The sequence below is a fragment of the Scardinius erythrophthalmus genome (genome assembly GCF_964197995.2).
Source record: "Scardinius erythrophthalmus genome assembly, chromosome: 20".
Lineage (NCBI taxonomy): Eukaryota > Metazoa > Chordata > Actinopteri > Cypriniformes > Leuciscidae > Scardinius > Scardinius erythrophthalmus.
Window position 1 is genome coordinate 30,737,675 of NC_138240.1, and position 15,546 is coordinate 30,753,220.

The 15,546-nt window shown below is 37.9% G+C and overlaps 1 protein-coding gene across 3 annotated transcripts in view; it reads right to left on the bottom strand.

Moving 5' to 3' along the window:
* prdm16 (PR domain containing 16) overlaps positions 1–15,546 on the bottom strand; it is a 234,115-nt gene that overhangs the window by 29,294 nt on the left and 189,275 nt on the right. For all 3 annotated transcript variants that reach the window (XM_081348429.1, XM_081348430.1, XM_081348428.1), the window contains exon 4: positions 3,021–3,158. In XM_081348429.1, the coding sequence (XP_081204555.1) occupies positions 3,021–3,158 (138 nt within the window). The remainder of the gene's footprint in view (positions 1–3,020; positions 3,159–15,546) is intronic.

Consider the following 15,546-nt stretch of genomic DNA (forward strand, 5'->3'; position numbering starts at 1 on the left):
TGTGTGAAGAACAGACCCAAAAGAGATCACTGTCTCCATCCGCCGTAGATCCAATGCACACATTCAAAAAGTGCCGCCCAAAGAAGTGCTGCCGTTACGTCAGCTTTGATTGTGAAATGTAATTGGCTCTTGTATGTCTCGTGACTGACTGTGTCATGCTAAAGAGTTGTGCTGCGTCCAAAATCGGATACTGTCTGAGTAGGTACTACATTTGAATTTGAACTTACTTTGCGACCATTAAAAAAGCACATTCTATTTAGTATGAATATGTGTAGTATGAATGAATAAAGTGTCCATCGTATGCACTCTTCAGAATCTGGCCAGAAGTAGCAGGTCACCTGGAAACTTTTCGCCTACTGTTTTTCGAATACTATGTATTTAGACATACTACTCTTTTGGCGTGCTGGTTTTCACATACTATATAGTAGGGAAGTATTTGATTTTGGACGCAGCGTGTATCTTTTGAATTAGATATTCACGGAGAAGGATGATTTTTAGCGATTAAAAAGGTCCACACATAAAAATATCGAATGGCTTCAGAAGACTTGGAATGCAACAGTTATATGTAATAATTGTATAAAGTTTTAGTTCAGTTTTTGCAATAAATAGCTGTGACTGTACTTTTATTCGCCTGTTGCGTGTTTTATATTGTTAAGAAGTTATATAGAGTGGGGTTATTTGCTCCAGAATATAAAAGTGTAAATATTTATAAAATCATTTCTACTTTTACAAATGCAAAGAATGAAATGTGTCTTGATTTGACGCACAACACGAAAAACAATGCTAAAAGGGTGCGTTAAAAAGTGACACCGAGGGGTCCCGACCAAGCGTCAATATGTGACGAGCTGGGAGTGAGAACGTGCTGTTTATGGTGTTTTATTTAGTCATTTATGAAGCTTCACAGTCTCCATCCACATTCTTTTTCGTTGTATGGAAAAGAGCAGCTAGGACATTCTGCCTATTGAAGAAGAAATAAATTCATTCAGGTTTGTAATGACAAGAGGGTGAGAAAATATTGACCGCGTTATCATTTTTGGTTGAACTGTCCCTTTAAACAAGTAAGTGAGCAATAGAAGCTAGATAAGGCAACCACCAAGGACCCCTCACTTAATCAGTTAGATATCATGTAAGCAAAGGAAACAATCCACACTCAACAACAACTACACAAGAGCTTCATGATCAGATTAAGACCTCCGCAGTAGTTGCATCAGCACAATTCCTGAACAAAGCCCTCCGTACAGTAAACACACAGCAATCTTTCCGGCTGGACAACGAGCCTGTTATGAGATCTCCGGCTTTATGAGAGATCAGATATCTTATCTCAAACAGACAACTGCTCGTCTTTTCAAAGGAAGCAAATAATTGAAGACAGTGGATTACAAGATTCAGGAGTGTCCAAACTCGCTTTGTACGTGATTCTTGTAAATGACTTCTGAGTCACTTCCTCTGAAAAAGACTGGGAACAGCCTTCATCAAACAATAGGCTGTTTTTATCTATTGTCTAAGTGGTGACATCTTGACAGCAGCGGGTCCTGTCCACATCTTCCTGACAGTAGCACGCTCGCTGTCTCTTCAAGCTTCTCACAGGATGCTCATCATAAAGGCTCATGATGTCTGATATACTCTCAAAAAAGGCTCAAACTGATACTAGACTGTAGGTACCCCATCCTATTATATGATACCTAACTACCCAAATAAGCATGTGATCAAACAGTGCTCCCACAATACATATTAACAACCTGCGTACATTTATGACTGCAGTAAATGCTCTGCTGTGATTTTAGAATTGACGCATTCACTGAAGAGCATCGTTGTGTTGAGATGGTATTATTAGACATTTACATCATAAACTGATTTATAAATGCATCGTTTGGGCCTTGGACGCTGATTGGTCAATTCAACGTTCTAGACATACTAAAATACACAACTGTTCAAAACTTTAGGTTTAATAGAATTTTTTGGTTTCACCTTATTTTAATGGTCCCTTAAACACATTCTGTTGACTATAAGTAACATTGCACCTACATGTCTACTAACTTTCATTAGAGTGTTAGTAGAGTATTAGTAGACTGGTAGGGTTAGGTTTAGTAGAATAAGTTGACGTAGTTTCAGAGTTACTTATAGTCAGTAGAATGTCTGTTGGGGAGCATCAAAATAAAAAGTTTGCAAATATTAAGCTGACAGTCTACTAATACTTTAATGAGAGTTAGTTAACATGTCGTTGCAAAGTTACTTATAGTCAAACAGAATATTCAAAATGGACCATCGAAATAAAGTGTTACCGATTTTATTTTATTTTTATTTTTTTTGTTTCTTATGTTCAAAATGCTGCATTTATTTGATTAAAAATACAGTAAAAACAGTAATATTGTGAAGTATTATTACAATTGTAAATAACTGTTTTCAATTTTAAAATGTAATTTATTCCTGTGAGGCAAAGCTGAATTTTCATCCTCATTACTGATGTCTTCAGTGTAACATGATCCTTCAGAATTCATTTTAATATGCTGATTTGGTCCTCAAGAAACCTTATTTTCTTTGTAGAACTCATGATACTTGTTTCTTGGATGAATAGAAAACATTTATTTGAAACACATTTTTTGTAAATTTTTAAATGTAAATTAAAAAAACAAATGTCAAGACTATATCTTCTGGCTGGCTTTTAACAATTTTGTTTAATAAAATATTTTTAATGACAATAGCATTTTTATTATGAAGTAACAATTTTATGAAAACAAGGCGCTTGGTTGAGCTGTATTTTAAATACATATGGTCACGGCATGACCTCTCAGATCATATTGCTTAAAATAATCTAAATTGTCACAAATTATCAAAAAAATAACATAATTGTCTTAAATTATTTCAAAACAGTGTGTATAATAACTAGTGAATTAACAAATAGGTACAATTGTGCATTGCTCCCCAGAAACAGTCTATACAACAGCTTGAGGGAGTCCAATCAGACGGTGGAGACGACAGAAAAGAGACGTGACATAAACGAGTGTTTACTCTCAGCTCACCTGGTCTTCGCTGATGTGGCACATGGCCAGGTTGTGCTCTTCATGGGACGGGGCTGTGCGCACATATTTGAGCCAACTCCCGCTGGCCTCCAAAGCCCCATCCAGACAGAACTTCACATTGCCCATGTTGTCCATTACCTGGAGAGAGAGAAACACAATGCATTTTAAAGGGTGCTGTCATTAAAACATATCTGCAGACAGTGACTATAAAGATAAGTGACGTAATATGTAACAGACGTCATATAAAGGAGCAGTTAGTAAAACATGAGGTTACACTTTATTTCGATTGTCCACTTTAGACACTCTACTAATTATAACTAACTTTGCAACTAGCCTGTGGTAGACTGTTAGGGTTCGGGTTCGTAGAATAAGTTGATATGTAGTTGCAAAGTTACTTATAGTCAGTAAAAGTTGGGGGACCATAAAAATAAAGTGTTAGTAGATATTAGGCTACTAATACTCTTTTGACTGGTAGTTGACATGTAGTTGCAAAGTTACTTCTATTTAGTTTAATGTCTAAATTTCTAAAGTCCACTTTAGACATTCTACTAACTATAAGTAACTGCAACTACGTCAACTACCAGTCAGTAGAGTATTCATAATCTGTCTGCTTAATATCTGCTTAATATGCATCAATTCTAACACTTTATTTTGATGCTAACACTTCAGACATTCTACTGACTAGAAGTAACATTGCAAATACATGACAACTTCTTCTACTAACCCTAACTATAAGTTTGAGTGTTTGTTGACATGCACAGTAGTTGCAAATAAATGAGTTAGTTCACATTGTTGCAAAGCAGAATGTCTAAAGTGGACTATCGAAATTATGTGCAACCAAAAGCTATTTCCTTTATCTGTAGTTTACAAGAATCAAATCTATTTTTACCTCTCTGCTCACATTGTTGTACATCGAAAGGGGGGATTTAAACATTGAAGACATCTTCAATGCCGTGTGAAGCCTCAGAGGCTCATGTTGATTAACTTTGGTTAACCTGACACTACTAGGGAAGTAGAGTTTGTGGTGTCTGGTTTCTTGTCAAGGGAAACGGAGAGAGAGATGGAGGGATTGAGAGAGGCAAAGTGAGACAGGATGTCAGGAAATGACCGGAAGGAGAGTGGACGCTGTTCTCTCGTGAGATTTACGGCGCTCTTTTGTTGATATATTACCCAGCAAAAGTGAGAAATGCCACTGAAAACTGTGGAGTCTCTCTTTGAAAACAGAAACTCTGTGTAAATGTTTGCTTCAGCTCTATGAAGTCGAAACCAAATATCAAGTGTGCCGTGAGCGATTAAGACAGAAACAGAATATCCGCACAAGTGGCGTGAATCCGTGCTAATAAATCTGTCTCTGGGCCCATGTTAGCCCTGAACTCCAGAGTGATTATATTCCAGCACATTAACACTCACAGTGGGCTGTAGTAGGAACATCTATACGGATTTTAATCAAGACAAATGAGTTTCATAGTCAGTTCAAATCATTTTGCAATCAAATTACTTCTTTGCAAATATTTATATTTTACTAAATTGCATTGCTTCTTACAGTAAAATATTTTTGAGAAAAGTTCATCCTAAAAGTGCTAATACACTTTTTTTTTTGTTTTCCATGCTTGTTAAAACTTTGATTGTATGTCTGAACATTTGAGTGTGTTTGTACCTCTCAAACAGATACACACACATTGATAACACTTTTCTGATGCATAATGCCCTATAATGCTATTCATAATGCCTTATAATTAAGAAGCCATTTATTATGCTTTAAACGCCTTATCGTAAATAATGCAATACAATTTCAATACTGTCAACATTAACATTTTAGGTTAAAAGATTTATAGATATATATGTAAAGGTAGATAAATAAATATATAAGGGAAAGTAAAATATATTTAATTTTGTGACTGGTCACCATTTGTAATCAACTTTTGCCTTTACTAATTCCTTTAAAAAGTCCTACATCGGGGCAAATGATTTGTAAATGTATTACAATTTTAAATGTAAGTATTTCACGTGGCCTCACAATTAAAAATGGGCTCATTTTAAACAAATTAGTAAAAATGGTTTTCAATGAGTATGTAAATGTTCTAAAAAATATAGCTCATGTTTATGAATGGTTACACCTTAAACAAGTATAATGCATTGTTGTTGATCATGTGTTAAACAATGTAATCTTCAAATGGATATGAATGGGGAAGCATTACAATGTCTTATAATGATGATTTCTTCATGTACTTGACAAATGACTGACTTTCTTTTAAATGTCAGAAGTTGTGTTGGGTGTGAGAGAGCAAGACGCACGCGTGAAGTTTGTTGAAGCTGGATAGGGACATGTTCACATCTACTGCGATCAAATACAGAAAACTGAACAACACTTTAAGAATAATTCACCAATGTACACATTTCAAACATCCACAAATGAGCAAGAATTTAAATCAAGATAAATGAGTTGCAAAATGGTACAGTGTTCCCAGATAAAAATGTAAATAAATGTTTGAAACGCAAAGGTTTCAATACATTTCTTGTTTCTTTGCAGATTACATTCTATCTAAATGTAAAAAAAAAAAAAAAGACTCCTGATGATGTTATGCAAATATATGTCACTGAAATCTACTGAAACAATACTGCACAATACACATATTCAAGTGAAGGTGAACTCATCTGTCTCAAACTAACTACAGGTATCACTCATGAGAAACATGTTACTTTGAGGAGGGATTGAGGCTGTAAAAGGGTTTACAAACTCTGTTTCTCCAGGTGCAACAGTGATTTACACACATCGTAATAAGAGAAACATAACCTACAGTATATATTTATTAGTGGCCTTTGCTAAGGCAAGCACTTCTATTATTATGGCATTTGAACAAACCTCTAACCCTAAGTATTCAACTTCGGCATGTTCATGTGCTACAAACAAATGATAACTTAAATTGGCTGTGGCTTTCTGAGGAGAGGTGTGCTTTTAGTTTTCAGACTAAATATGATCAAATGATTTGCACATGGTGAAAGACAGAACAGTATAAATAGGCAAATCAGACTTGCTTGAAAGGATATCTATACCCTAGAAATCACACCCTAGCAACCTCATAGCAACATTCAGGCAACCGCACAGACCCAGCCTAACTGATGTCATAGTCACACCTAGCTGGAAAACTGCTTTATAGATGAAATGAAGTGATCTAATATTTGATGAACTTTATAACGTACAAAATCAACACTGAACTGACTTCAGCTGAACAATAGAGCTGCTTTACAGCCGGAATGAACTCTGTTCGCATCATTAAATCTGCTTTGAAACAATCTGTATTGTTTAAAGCGCAATATAAATAAAGGTGACTTGATTTGACTGTCCACTGTCAATAGTGTAGCGATGTATGAAGCACCGCTCACACAGAAGTCACTATCGAACCAAGCAGCTTTCTGTTGGTCAACACAGCAAATTCGTGTGACCAACTTGAAAAAAGCGCAAATTTCGCCCTCACGTGAAACTCCGCATTGTGCAGATTCCTATTGAAATGACTGGATTTTGCCAGCGAAATGTAGCAATGGTAAATGTAAGTAACCACACCTTCATGAACTAACACTGTACACTGCAAGCGACTAAACTTATCTCTCCCATTCTAATCAGTTAAGCTCTTTACAATACAAGCATACAGACGTGACATGATACATTCAAATCCAGGGGCGACTTGAAATCAGGTAAGGTTTTTTCCTCTTATCTCACTCTCCCTTCTAAGTTTCAGGCCCATTTTCTCTCTCTTTCTCTGCTTTCCCAAAAGTTTGAAGGGTCAAATACCAGAGGGACGGCTCTCGAGTCTGCTTTGGGGTTAAGGAGCCCCTCTGTGCCGTTTTAAGAGCCCAATTACTCCCATCAGGTGTGAGGAACTGCCTTTGCAGACGAGCTGGTACAAAAACACACACACACGTGTGCCACTGGGAGTGTTTGTGCCACAAGGTGAAGAATAAGTGTGCTAAACAGCTTCAGCCAAGCCGTATTTCTAAAACGTCGACACCTTCACAGGCTAAACGGGCACGAGCGAGTAATATAACGTGATTTTAGTTAGTCTTGTAGCTGAAGAAGAACAGAAAGAATGAAAGGCAAGAAAGCATGGTATGGGAGAGTGAGATGACCCCTGACCTCGATATGGAGCTAATCAAAGACAGAAAGACAATGAAATAGAAACTTAACTGACCTGGTATCAGGTACACACACACACCCAACCAAATGATGAGCACAGACACTTTTGTTGCTGACTTTAGTTTTTTATGCACATTTTTTAGGGTTGTTTATAGTTTCCAAGCAACTGATGTGCATACATATTTTACAGTGGCTTTGAAAGAGGATCATCTAGTTATATTTATAATCGAATTGTGAAGACTGATTTCATTCATTTCTTATGTTTTGGTTTGTGTCCATCATGTTCCAATGTGCCTGTATTTACTCACCCTCATGTTCCAAAACAACAGATATTTTTGAAGAATATTGGGAACAAAACAGCAAAAAATGTTCCACAGAGAGAAAGTCACACCGCTTCGGAGCGACATGAGGGTGAGTAAATCATGACAGTATTTTGGTGTCACCTGTCAAGCTCTCAAATCCAAAAGCGGGAGCGAATTCCTTTTCAGAGCAATTTAAGCGCAAAGCATATTATTCTCCCAGGAATCCATCTCAATCAGGTACAAAATGTGCTAAAATAGCACTGCGTTATCTACTTCACTTCTGTTCTGTTCAAATACGTCTCCTTTCTATGCAAATGCGGCCTATTGCATATCGTGTCTATATTCGATGTGCGCTGTTTGCCTGAAATTCATTTTCAAAGAAATGTGTGTGTACATTTTCTAATGATCATGGCAGCAGTAATTCATCAAATGATGGGGAAGAGTGCTATTACCACTGATGATTTGGATGTGTTGGATGTGCATTTTAAAGAGCTGATTCATGTGTGTATTGCAGTGAAGTGATGCTGCACGATCCCGTGAAACACACCAGATCACACTGGTTTGCTGTTTGTGTGTTTGCGGCGTCACCTGATTTGCATAATTCCTTTAGTGAATCAAAAACAATGCCATCAGTGGGCTAAATTCATTCTTGGTGAATTCCTCCCTTGTTTTAATGGATGTGTGTGTGTGAGATTTCCTCCCTCCGTACAGAAGCCCGACAGGATATATGATAAGACGGACCCTGAATTGAACACTTTTGTTTCTCACAAAGGGAGAAGAGGGAAATTCCCCTACAAACCCTTTTAAACCGGCAGCTGCACACACACATGCTGTCCACCTTTACGGCGTACAGCTCCTCAACCTGCATGACTGATGTAGTGTGCAAAGTGAACATCTCATAAAACGTCACCTGCAGTCAGGCCTACATGTACCTGTAACATATCAATATTTTACAACGCCAGCAAACGCCATTTCTGCAGCCATATATAACGGGGGCCCGCAAACACAAAGTATTCACACATTATTCATAGTAGTAAAGGTCTGAAAACATGTTGTGCTTCTTGTTGTGGCGCTAAAGGAAAGCTGAAAAAACGTGGAAGTGGGTCAAAGCATTTCTTTAAGTGCGAGGGTTCTTGTGAAGTGTTTCATTGATTAGGTGTTGCGTGCACTGCCAAGTAGAAAAACACATTGTGTTGAAAGTTCTTATCTCTCACCTGTGTGTGTATTTATGTGAAGCAGGGTGTGTGTGAGTTTGTATGGGGGGGATATGTCTATTTAACATAAACCACAGTGAGAAGTTTTACTTTTTCACATTCAATATTGATATTGAAACGATGGCATTAAGACACCTCATTTCAATATTCAAAGGTTTGGGGTCAGATTTATTTTATTTTTTATTAATTATAATATAATAAAATACATATATATAATTTATTAATTAAATATATATATATATATATTTCTATTGTAATAGTATTTCAAAATGATACTGTTTTAATGTGTTTTGAGATCAAATAAATGCAGCTTTAGTGAGGATAAGAGACTTGTTTCAAAATGAAAAGATGTGCACAACGTAAACATTTCATTTACTCAAAATTCACTAAAACATTTTTGAAATATTATTCTCAGATCTAATATTCCATTTGCTGTGGATGGGATTGCAAATATGTTGGCGCATCGATATAAAATTGATCTAATCTATGTTTACATTCTATTCTATTTAAATATGGAATTTTATTAGGCTTTCATTTGAAATTCTTTTTTAATGTATTGATAATTAGACAAGATTTCGTAAGTGCAAAGCCGTCACAAACGTCTCAGGAGGTGTCTGTCCTCATTCAGGCTTGAGCACTTCAGAAACGGGGGACGCTGAGAGAATTCTCTGTGCTTGTCACCCTCATTGTGTAAAACAGGAAGGCTTAGCTGACACCTCTGTAGAGAGCGGCCCAACACAATGGCTAATGCAGTGACACAAGAACAAGCATACACACTCTCTATGCTCATATCCTGGGGAAGTGTGTGTGTGTGTGTCTGTGGTCCTGATAAACCCTACATTGAGGGGACCAAATGTCCCCAAAGATAGTAATACCATTAATTTGTGACCTTGTGGTGACATTTATTTGGTCCCCATGAGGAGAACAGCTTAGAAATCATACAGAATGATGTTTTTGGAAAATGTAAAAAATTCTGAAAGTGTTCTGTGATGGGTTATATATACAGTTTGCACAGTATAAAAATCATTATGCCTATGGAAAGTCTCCATGAAACATGAAAAGCCGACATTAATCACTGTTGTGGTGGTGTTTTGTGGGTCTGTGTGCCACAGTAATGGACTTGCTGGTTTACATGATTATCATATAATTTTCCAGGAAAATTATGTTAAAATGTTTATTTGTAGTTTCTTTGTTCAATCATCTCAATCATCAGTGCATTGCATTATATATTTTAATGTCCCCCACAATCAAAGTAGGCCTATTTAAATTTCATCCTACCAAGATGTATCATTGGGAGAGATATATAGCGACAACTGATAATTATATCGAATTTATGTAAGTAGTGCTATACTGTTATTAAAGAGAATTTCATCTTACTTTTTGTCAATATAAATATCAGCAACTGCACTAAATTGCACTTTACATGGTTAAGAAAATCCGAGTGTGGTTCCCAGGCAGTGATTAGGTTACTAATGTGTTGAGCGTTGTTTATTGTTATGCTATTTGGTTGTTAGGGTGTTTTAGATGGTTGCTAGGTGGTTTCTTACTGAGCCAAGACAAAACAGCCCACCAAAAGTCTCTACAATAGAGATTCTCTATGATATGATGCAAGTCTTAGGGTTATTTTTTGCTGTTTTATCTTCTGCCAGGTGAACCTTTGAGATGCTGAAACAGATGCAGAGAAGGCAGTAGAGATGGCAGCTAGAGGGCAGTCATGTACGGGGCCCATGGAGACAGAAGAAAGGTCAAACACATCCTCTTCCTTCACACTCACTCTCCGTCCTCTCACACTCCATCAGTTGACCTCCGACTTAAACATGTGTCCCCGTGCTGTAATTAACAGCTCTGGTTAGAGTTCATTAAAGTCAGATCCAGGATCAGTTTCCCATAATCAGATTCTTATCGCACACATTACGTCTGGAATCCAAAACTGGCCACGGATCAGAGGAGAAGCACACCTCGTACAACAGACACTTTTTATGCTGAGTGGGGGGGGAATCAACGCGGTGTGTAAGGTAATGCAGAGGCACATGATGCAATATGAAACCGGGACTGTACATGGTCTTTCTGTGACTATTTTTCATTTATTTTTGGGGATTTTTTTTATAGGTTGAAAGGCATGGAGCACATTTAGAACGTTTTAGAACACATTTAACTAATGTAATATCATGCATCACAGAGTGAATATTTTACTATTGCAAATTTTATCCATCAGAATTTTAGTGGACGTTTAGATGATTCTTTATTCTTAGGATTTCAAAAATTACCATAAGTATTAAACTTGGGAATTGATTATTTGTGTTATATACATGAATGTTTAGATACAATTCAGTTTATTATATGCTATTATAGTATTTATTAATATTTTGAATTTAGTTTTCATTTTAAATTTAGTTTTAGTAATTTTGTTATGCGCTTTTGTCATTTTTTTTTGTTTATTTATATACAGCTTTAATTAGTTTTTATATCAGTTATAGTTTTAGTCATTTTAGTAATTAAGTCATTTAATTACTACAAGTCATTTAAGTAACTAATTTATTTCAGTTAGTTGCCAAATTGTATTTATTGTATATATTGTTAATAGTTTTTTGTCCAGCTTTTATTTAATTACCTAAATGATTACAATTGTGATTCCAGAAGGAAGATGGGAAAACGGATGAAATATCCCATATATGGAGAGACAAGAACAATATAGACCAGAATATCACTAGTAGTGGGTTCTTTTGACTCGAGCTAGTAAGAAACTCCCTAGCAACCACCCAGAACACCCTACCATTTACTCTACCAATGCCCTGGTAACACCCAAGCATAAAACAATTACATTTACATTTTGACTACAACCCTTTAAACTACATTCGCTGATGAGTCATGAGCAACAAGACCAAGAACGTGTTAAAAAAACTCCATTTTATTCTATATTGTCTTTAAAGTTGTGCCTCAGGCTGGATAATTTGCACTTTTCTACCATTTCAGAGGGCCAGTGGGTTATATTTATACATATGGCAGTTTCTTGACATTGGCGCGGCCCCCTCCAGCCCTCGCCCAGACAGACAGACACATATACACACACACTCATGTCCATTCATTATACCTTATCTAGCCAGGGCTAACCTGCAACCCTGACACAGGATATCCTGCTGCCTTCATTACAGTGCCAGAAGTCATTACTCCACGTCACACACACACACACACTCACGCAGCCATACACCTCCTAACTCTTTCAAGCTGCCTCCAGACGCACGCCACACACACCAATGGCAACGTTAGCATCAAAGCCAACAGCGTAGTCTGGGCTGCCAATGAGGTGACACAGAACAACAGCCATCAACAGATTGACAGACAGACAGAGAAGAAACATTATTAAAGAGGAAGTCTCACTCAATTTGTGGTCATAGTAAGATAATAGCGCAGTGATAACACTTATAGGATGAAGATGTGTGTTTGTGTGTTTCTTAAAGGGATAGAACATTTTGTCATCACTTACTCATCCTCAAGAGATTCTTTCTTCTGCTGAACACAAAAGACGATATTTTGGGGTAATATGGGTAACCAAAGAGTTGATGGGCCCAATTGATTTGAAAGTCAATTCCATCAACTCTTTGGTTACCCATATTACCCCAAAATATCGTCTTTTGTGTTCAGCAGAAGATAGAAATTCATACTGGTTTGGAACAACTTGAGGGTGAGCAAATGATGACAGAATTTTCCTTTTTTTCTGAAACCAAAGACCTTTAAGTGCAGTGCTGTCTCCTGTCCCCGCTGTTCTGATGGACAAGACCCTGGAGAGAGGGTCCGACCCAAACCGTACATTTCAGAGGGATAGAGAGAAAAGCCCATTAATCCTATTTTATTAACTTCACTGGACTCGGTTGGATGTGCATCTAAATGTGTTTGTGTTGCCAGATCTCTCCCGTCATTCTTACCCTCTCTCTCCAAAATCAATCCCAGACATGCATTAATAAAAGTCAGTCTGCAACCACAAAGCGCCCGTACGGTTCAGGCAGACACCAGCAGCTCTGCTCATCAGCGTGTACTTTGAGACTATCACAACGCCCGATGAGCAATGACTTTACTTCACTGGCTCGGTCCAAAACACGCCTGCAAGTCCAGCAAAAGAATGTTTGCTGCCAATGCAATGCAGATCCAAACCCTTACAGCCGTACGGCTTCTATCGTGTAAATGCAATGTCATGGAAAGCCTAAAACAGCTTCCTTCTGTCAAACAAGTTCGTGAAATTCCTCCAAATGTGCCCAGATTTGTTTAATGAGACTTTCTTGAACCAAACAGTTTTCATTTTGGAGAATAATTACAGTGGAAAAGGAAATTACAGAAAGTTCCATACAGAATTTTTCATCCATGTTATTTGAAAATTAATTTCACAATAACATTTAGTATAGTGGCCCCCAGGGGGACATGACACAACAAAATTAGCAACGCAAGGAAAAGTTTCAAATTCTCACCAGAATCAGTCCACAAATAAATGGAAAATGAGCCACATCACAGCTAAAATACAATACAAAATATTAGCCATATCACAGCACAAAGGAAACTTCAATACAACAAAAATAAACCACAATACAAAAATGTTTCCATTATTCCGTTAACAGAATGGAAATATATGTTAAAAATCACAACCAAAATAATAATTTAAAAAAATAATTATTATATATATTTATATATGGGGATGATTAGGAGGCCATGATGGACAGAGGCCAATGGGCAAATGTGGCCAGGATCCCGGGGTTGCACCCCTACTCTTTCGAAAGACATCCTAGGATTTTGAATGACCACAGAGAGTCAGGACCTCGGTTTAACGTCTCATCCGAAGGACGGTGCTCTTTAACAGTATAGTGTCCCCGTCACTTTACTGGGGCGTTAGGACCCACACAGACCACAGGGTGAGCGCCTCCTGCTGGCCTCACTAACATCTCTTCCAGGTGTTAACCTGGTTTTCTCAGGAGGTCTCCCATCCAGGTACTGACCAGGCTCAGCCCTGCTTAGCTTCAGTGGGCAACCAGTCTTGGGCTACAGGGTGATATGGCTGCTGGAATTTAAAATATTACAAATATTTAGTTTTGATTCATTTGTTGTCTTCAATTTCTACTGTGTTAATATAGTTTCATCTTTGTCATTTCAATTTTGCTTTTATATAAGACAGATGTATTTATTTAAGTTTCTTATGCTCATTATGCTGCATTTATTTAATTAATAATGTAAAAAAAACAAAAACAAATACTGTTATATTTATCCCAATTTAAAGTAATAGTTTTCTAGAGAAGGCAAAGCAGAACTTTAAGCATCAATACTCCAGTCTTCAGTGTCACATGATTCTTCAGACATCATTCTCATATACTGATTTGCTGCTTAAAAAACATTTCTTATTATTGTCAATGTAGAAACAGTTGTCCTGCTTCATTTTTTGGTATATGTATTGAGTTTGCTTATAGTTCAAGAATCATTTACATTTAAAATATAAGCAAAAAGGGAATGAATTCTGTTCTTTGTTGTACTGGTTACACCTAACAACAGCATCTGGAATACCTCCTCCTACACACACACACTAAAATGTTTGTGGTTTAATCAGGTGTTTGTAGGTGGTGTGTAGGAAAGCCTGGGTGACGGGGCTACAAAACCACCACCGGAGGGACATATCAAGAGTCCGTCTTCTTCACACACACACACACCCGACACCCTCTAATACCCCAGTGACTGGCTCACTGTTTGGGTACGTAGGGCAAAACTTTCAGAATTTACTACCTGTTTCCCTCTGTGCTGTCATTACGGACAGAACACACAACACAGATGTACCATTACGTACAATAATAAGAGCTATTACACACACACACACCTTTGTAAATCTGTGAGGAGTCGTAAAATTTATTAGGAAAACCCCCTATTCCGCCGCATATGTGCATATGTGGGAATGTCGAGCTGCGGTTTGTGTTTCGCCATCATAATTTCTGTGACTCCTCATCTTGCGAGGGCAGGCTCTGGTTAATTAAAAAGCGGGTGAGCCTGGCTGGCTGGCCGGACGCTCTCGTAAAAACACATCTGGGCTGCGATATGATTGGCGAAAGAGTGGGGCGGTGCTTCACTGCCACTGTTGAGAGTACGAGCGCTCCGATGGTCCCACTGTCACTCTGAGACTGAGACAGAACCGTGATCGATTACAGACGTACAGTGCATGCACAGAGACACATGCAAGACGGCCTGTGTCTCATTACCATAACACAGCTGCCACACACACAAAAATGTAATTGTTACACAGGGCTGCAAACTACCATTTGTATGGTAAATAAAATGATTCACTGATCAAATAAGATTTTGTCACGCTGAAAGTTAGGCCCTGTTTACACCTCGTATTAAGAAGTGTTTTGGTCGATCGGATCACAAGTGGACGACACTAAATACAGGTGTAAACGGGGTCTAAAACGTTTTGAGCTTGTCCACTTTTGACCACTTCCAGAGGTAGTCGAAAAACGCATTCCACCGGATTGCTGTCATAGTGTAGACTCTCAAGTGATTCGATCAGCCACAAAAGACTGCCTTCTCTCCGTCTACTGATCTAATGCATAAGCATTATGGGGAAGTGCGCTAGGCAGACAGGATTTAAACTTAGTCGGCTGGAGACCCAAAAACTTACCAAGCACAATGTTCTCCCCCATTTCTGATTTCTAACACACACTCATAGGGCCCTATCATACACTCCGGCCAGGCACGACGTGAGTGTTTTTTGCTAGTTTCAGCCCGACGCAGTTATCATTTTCACGTCCTGCGCCATGTTGTTTAAATAGCAAATGCATTTGCGCCCATTGGTTCGCCCATAGATGTGCTGGTCTGAAAACGAGGTGTTCAGGCACGACGCGAGTGTTTTTTTG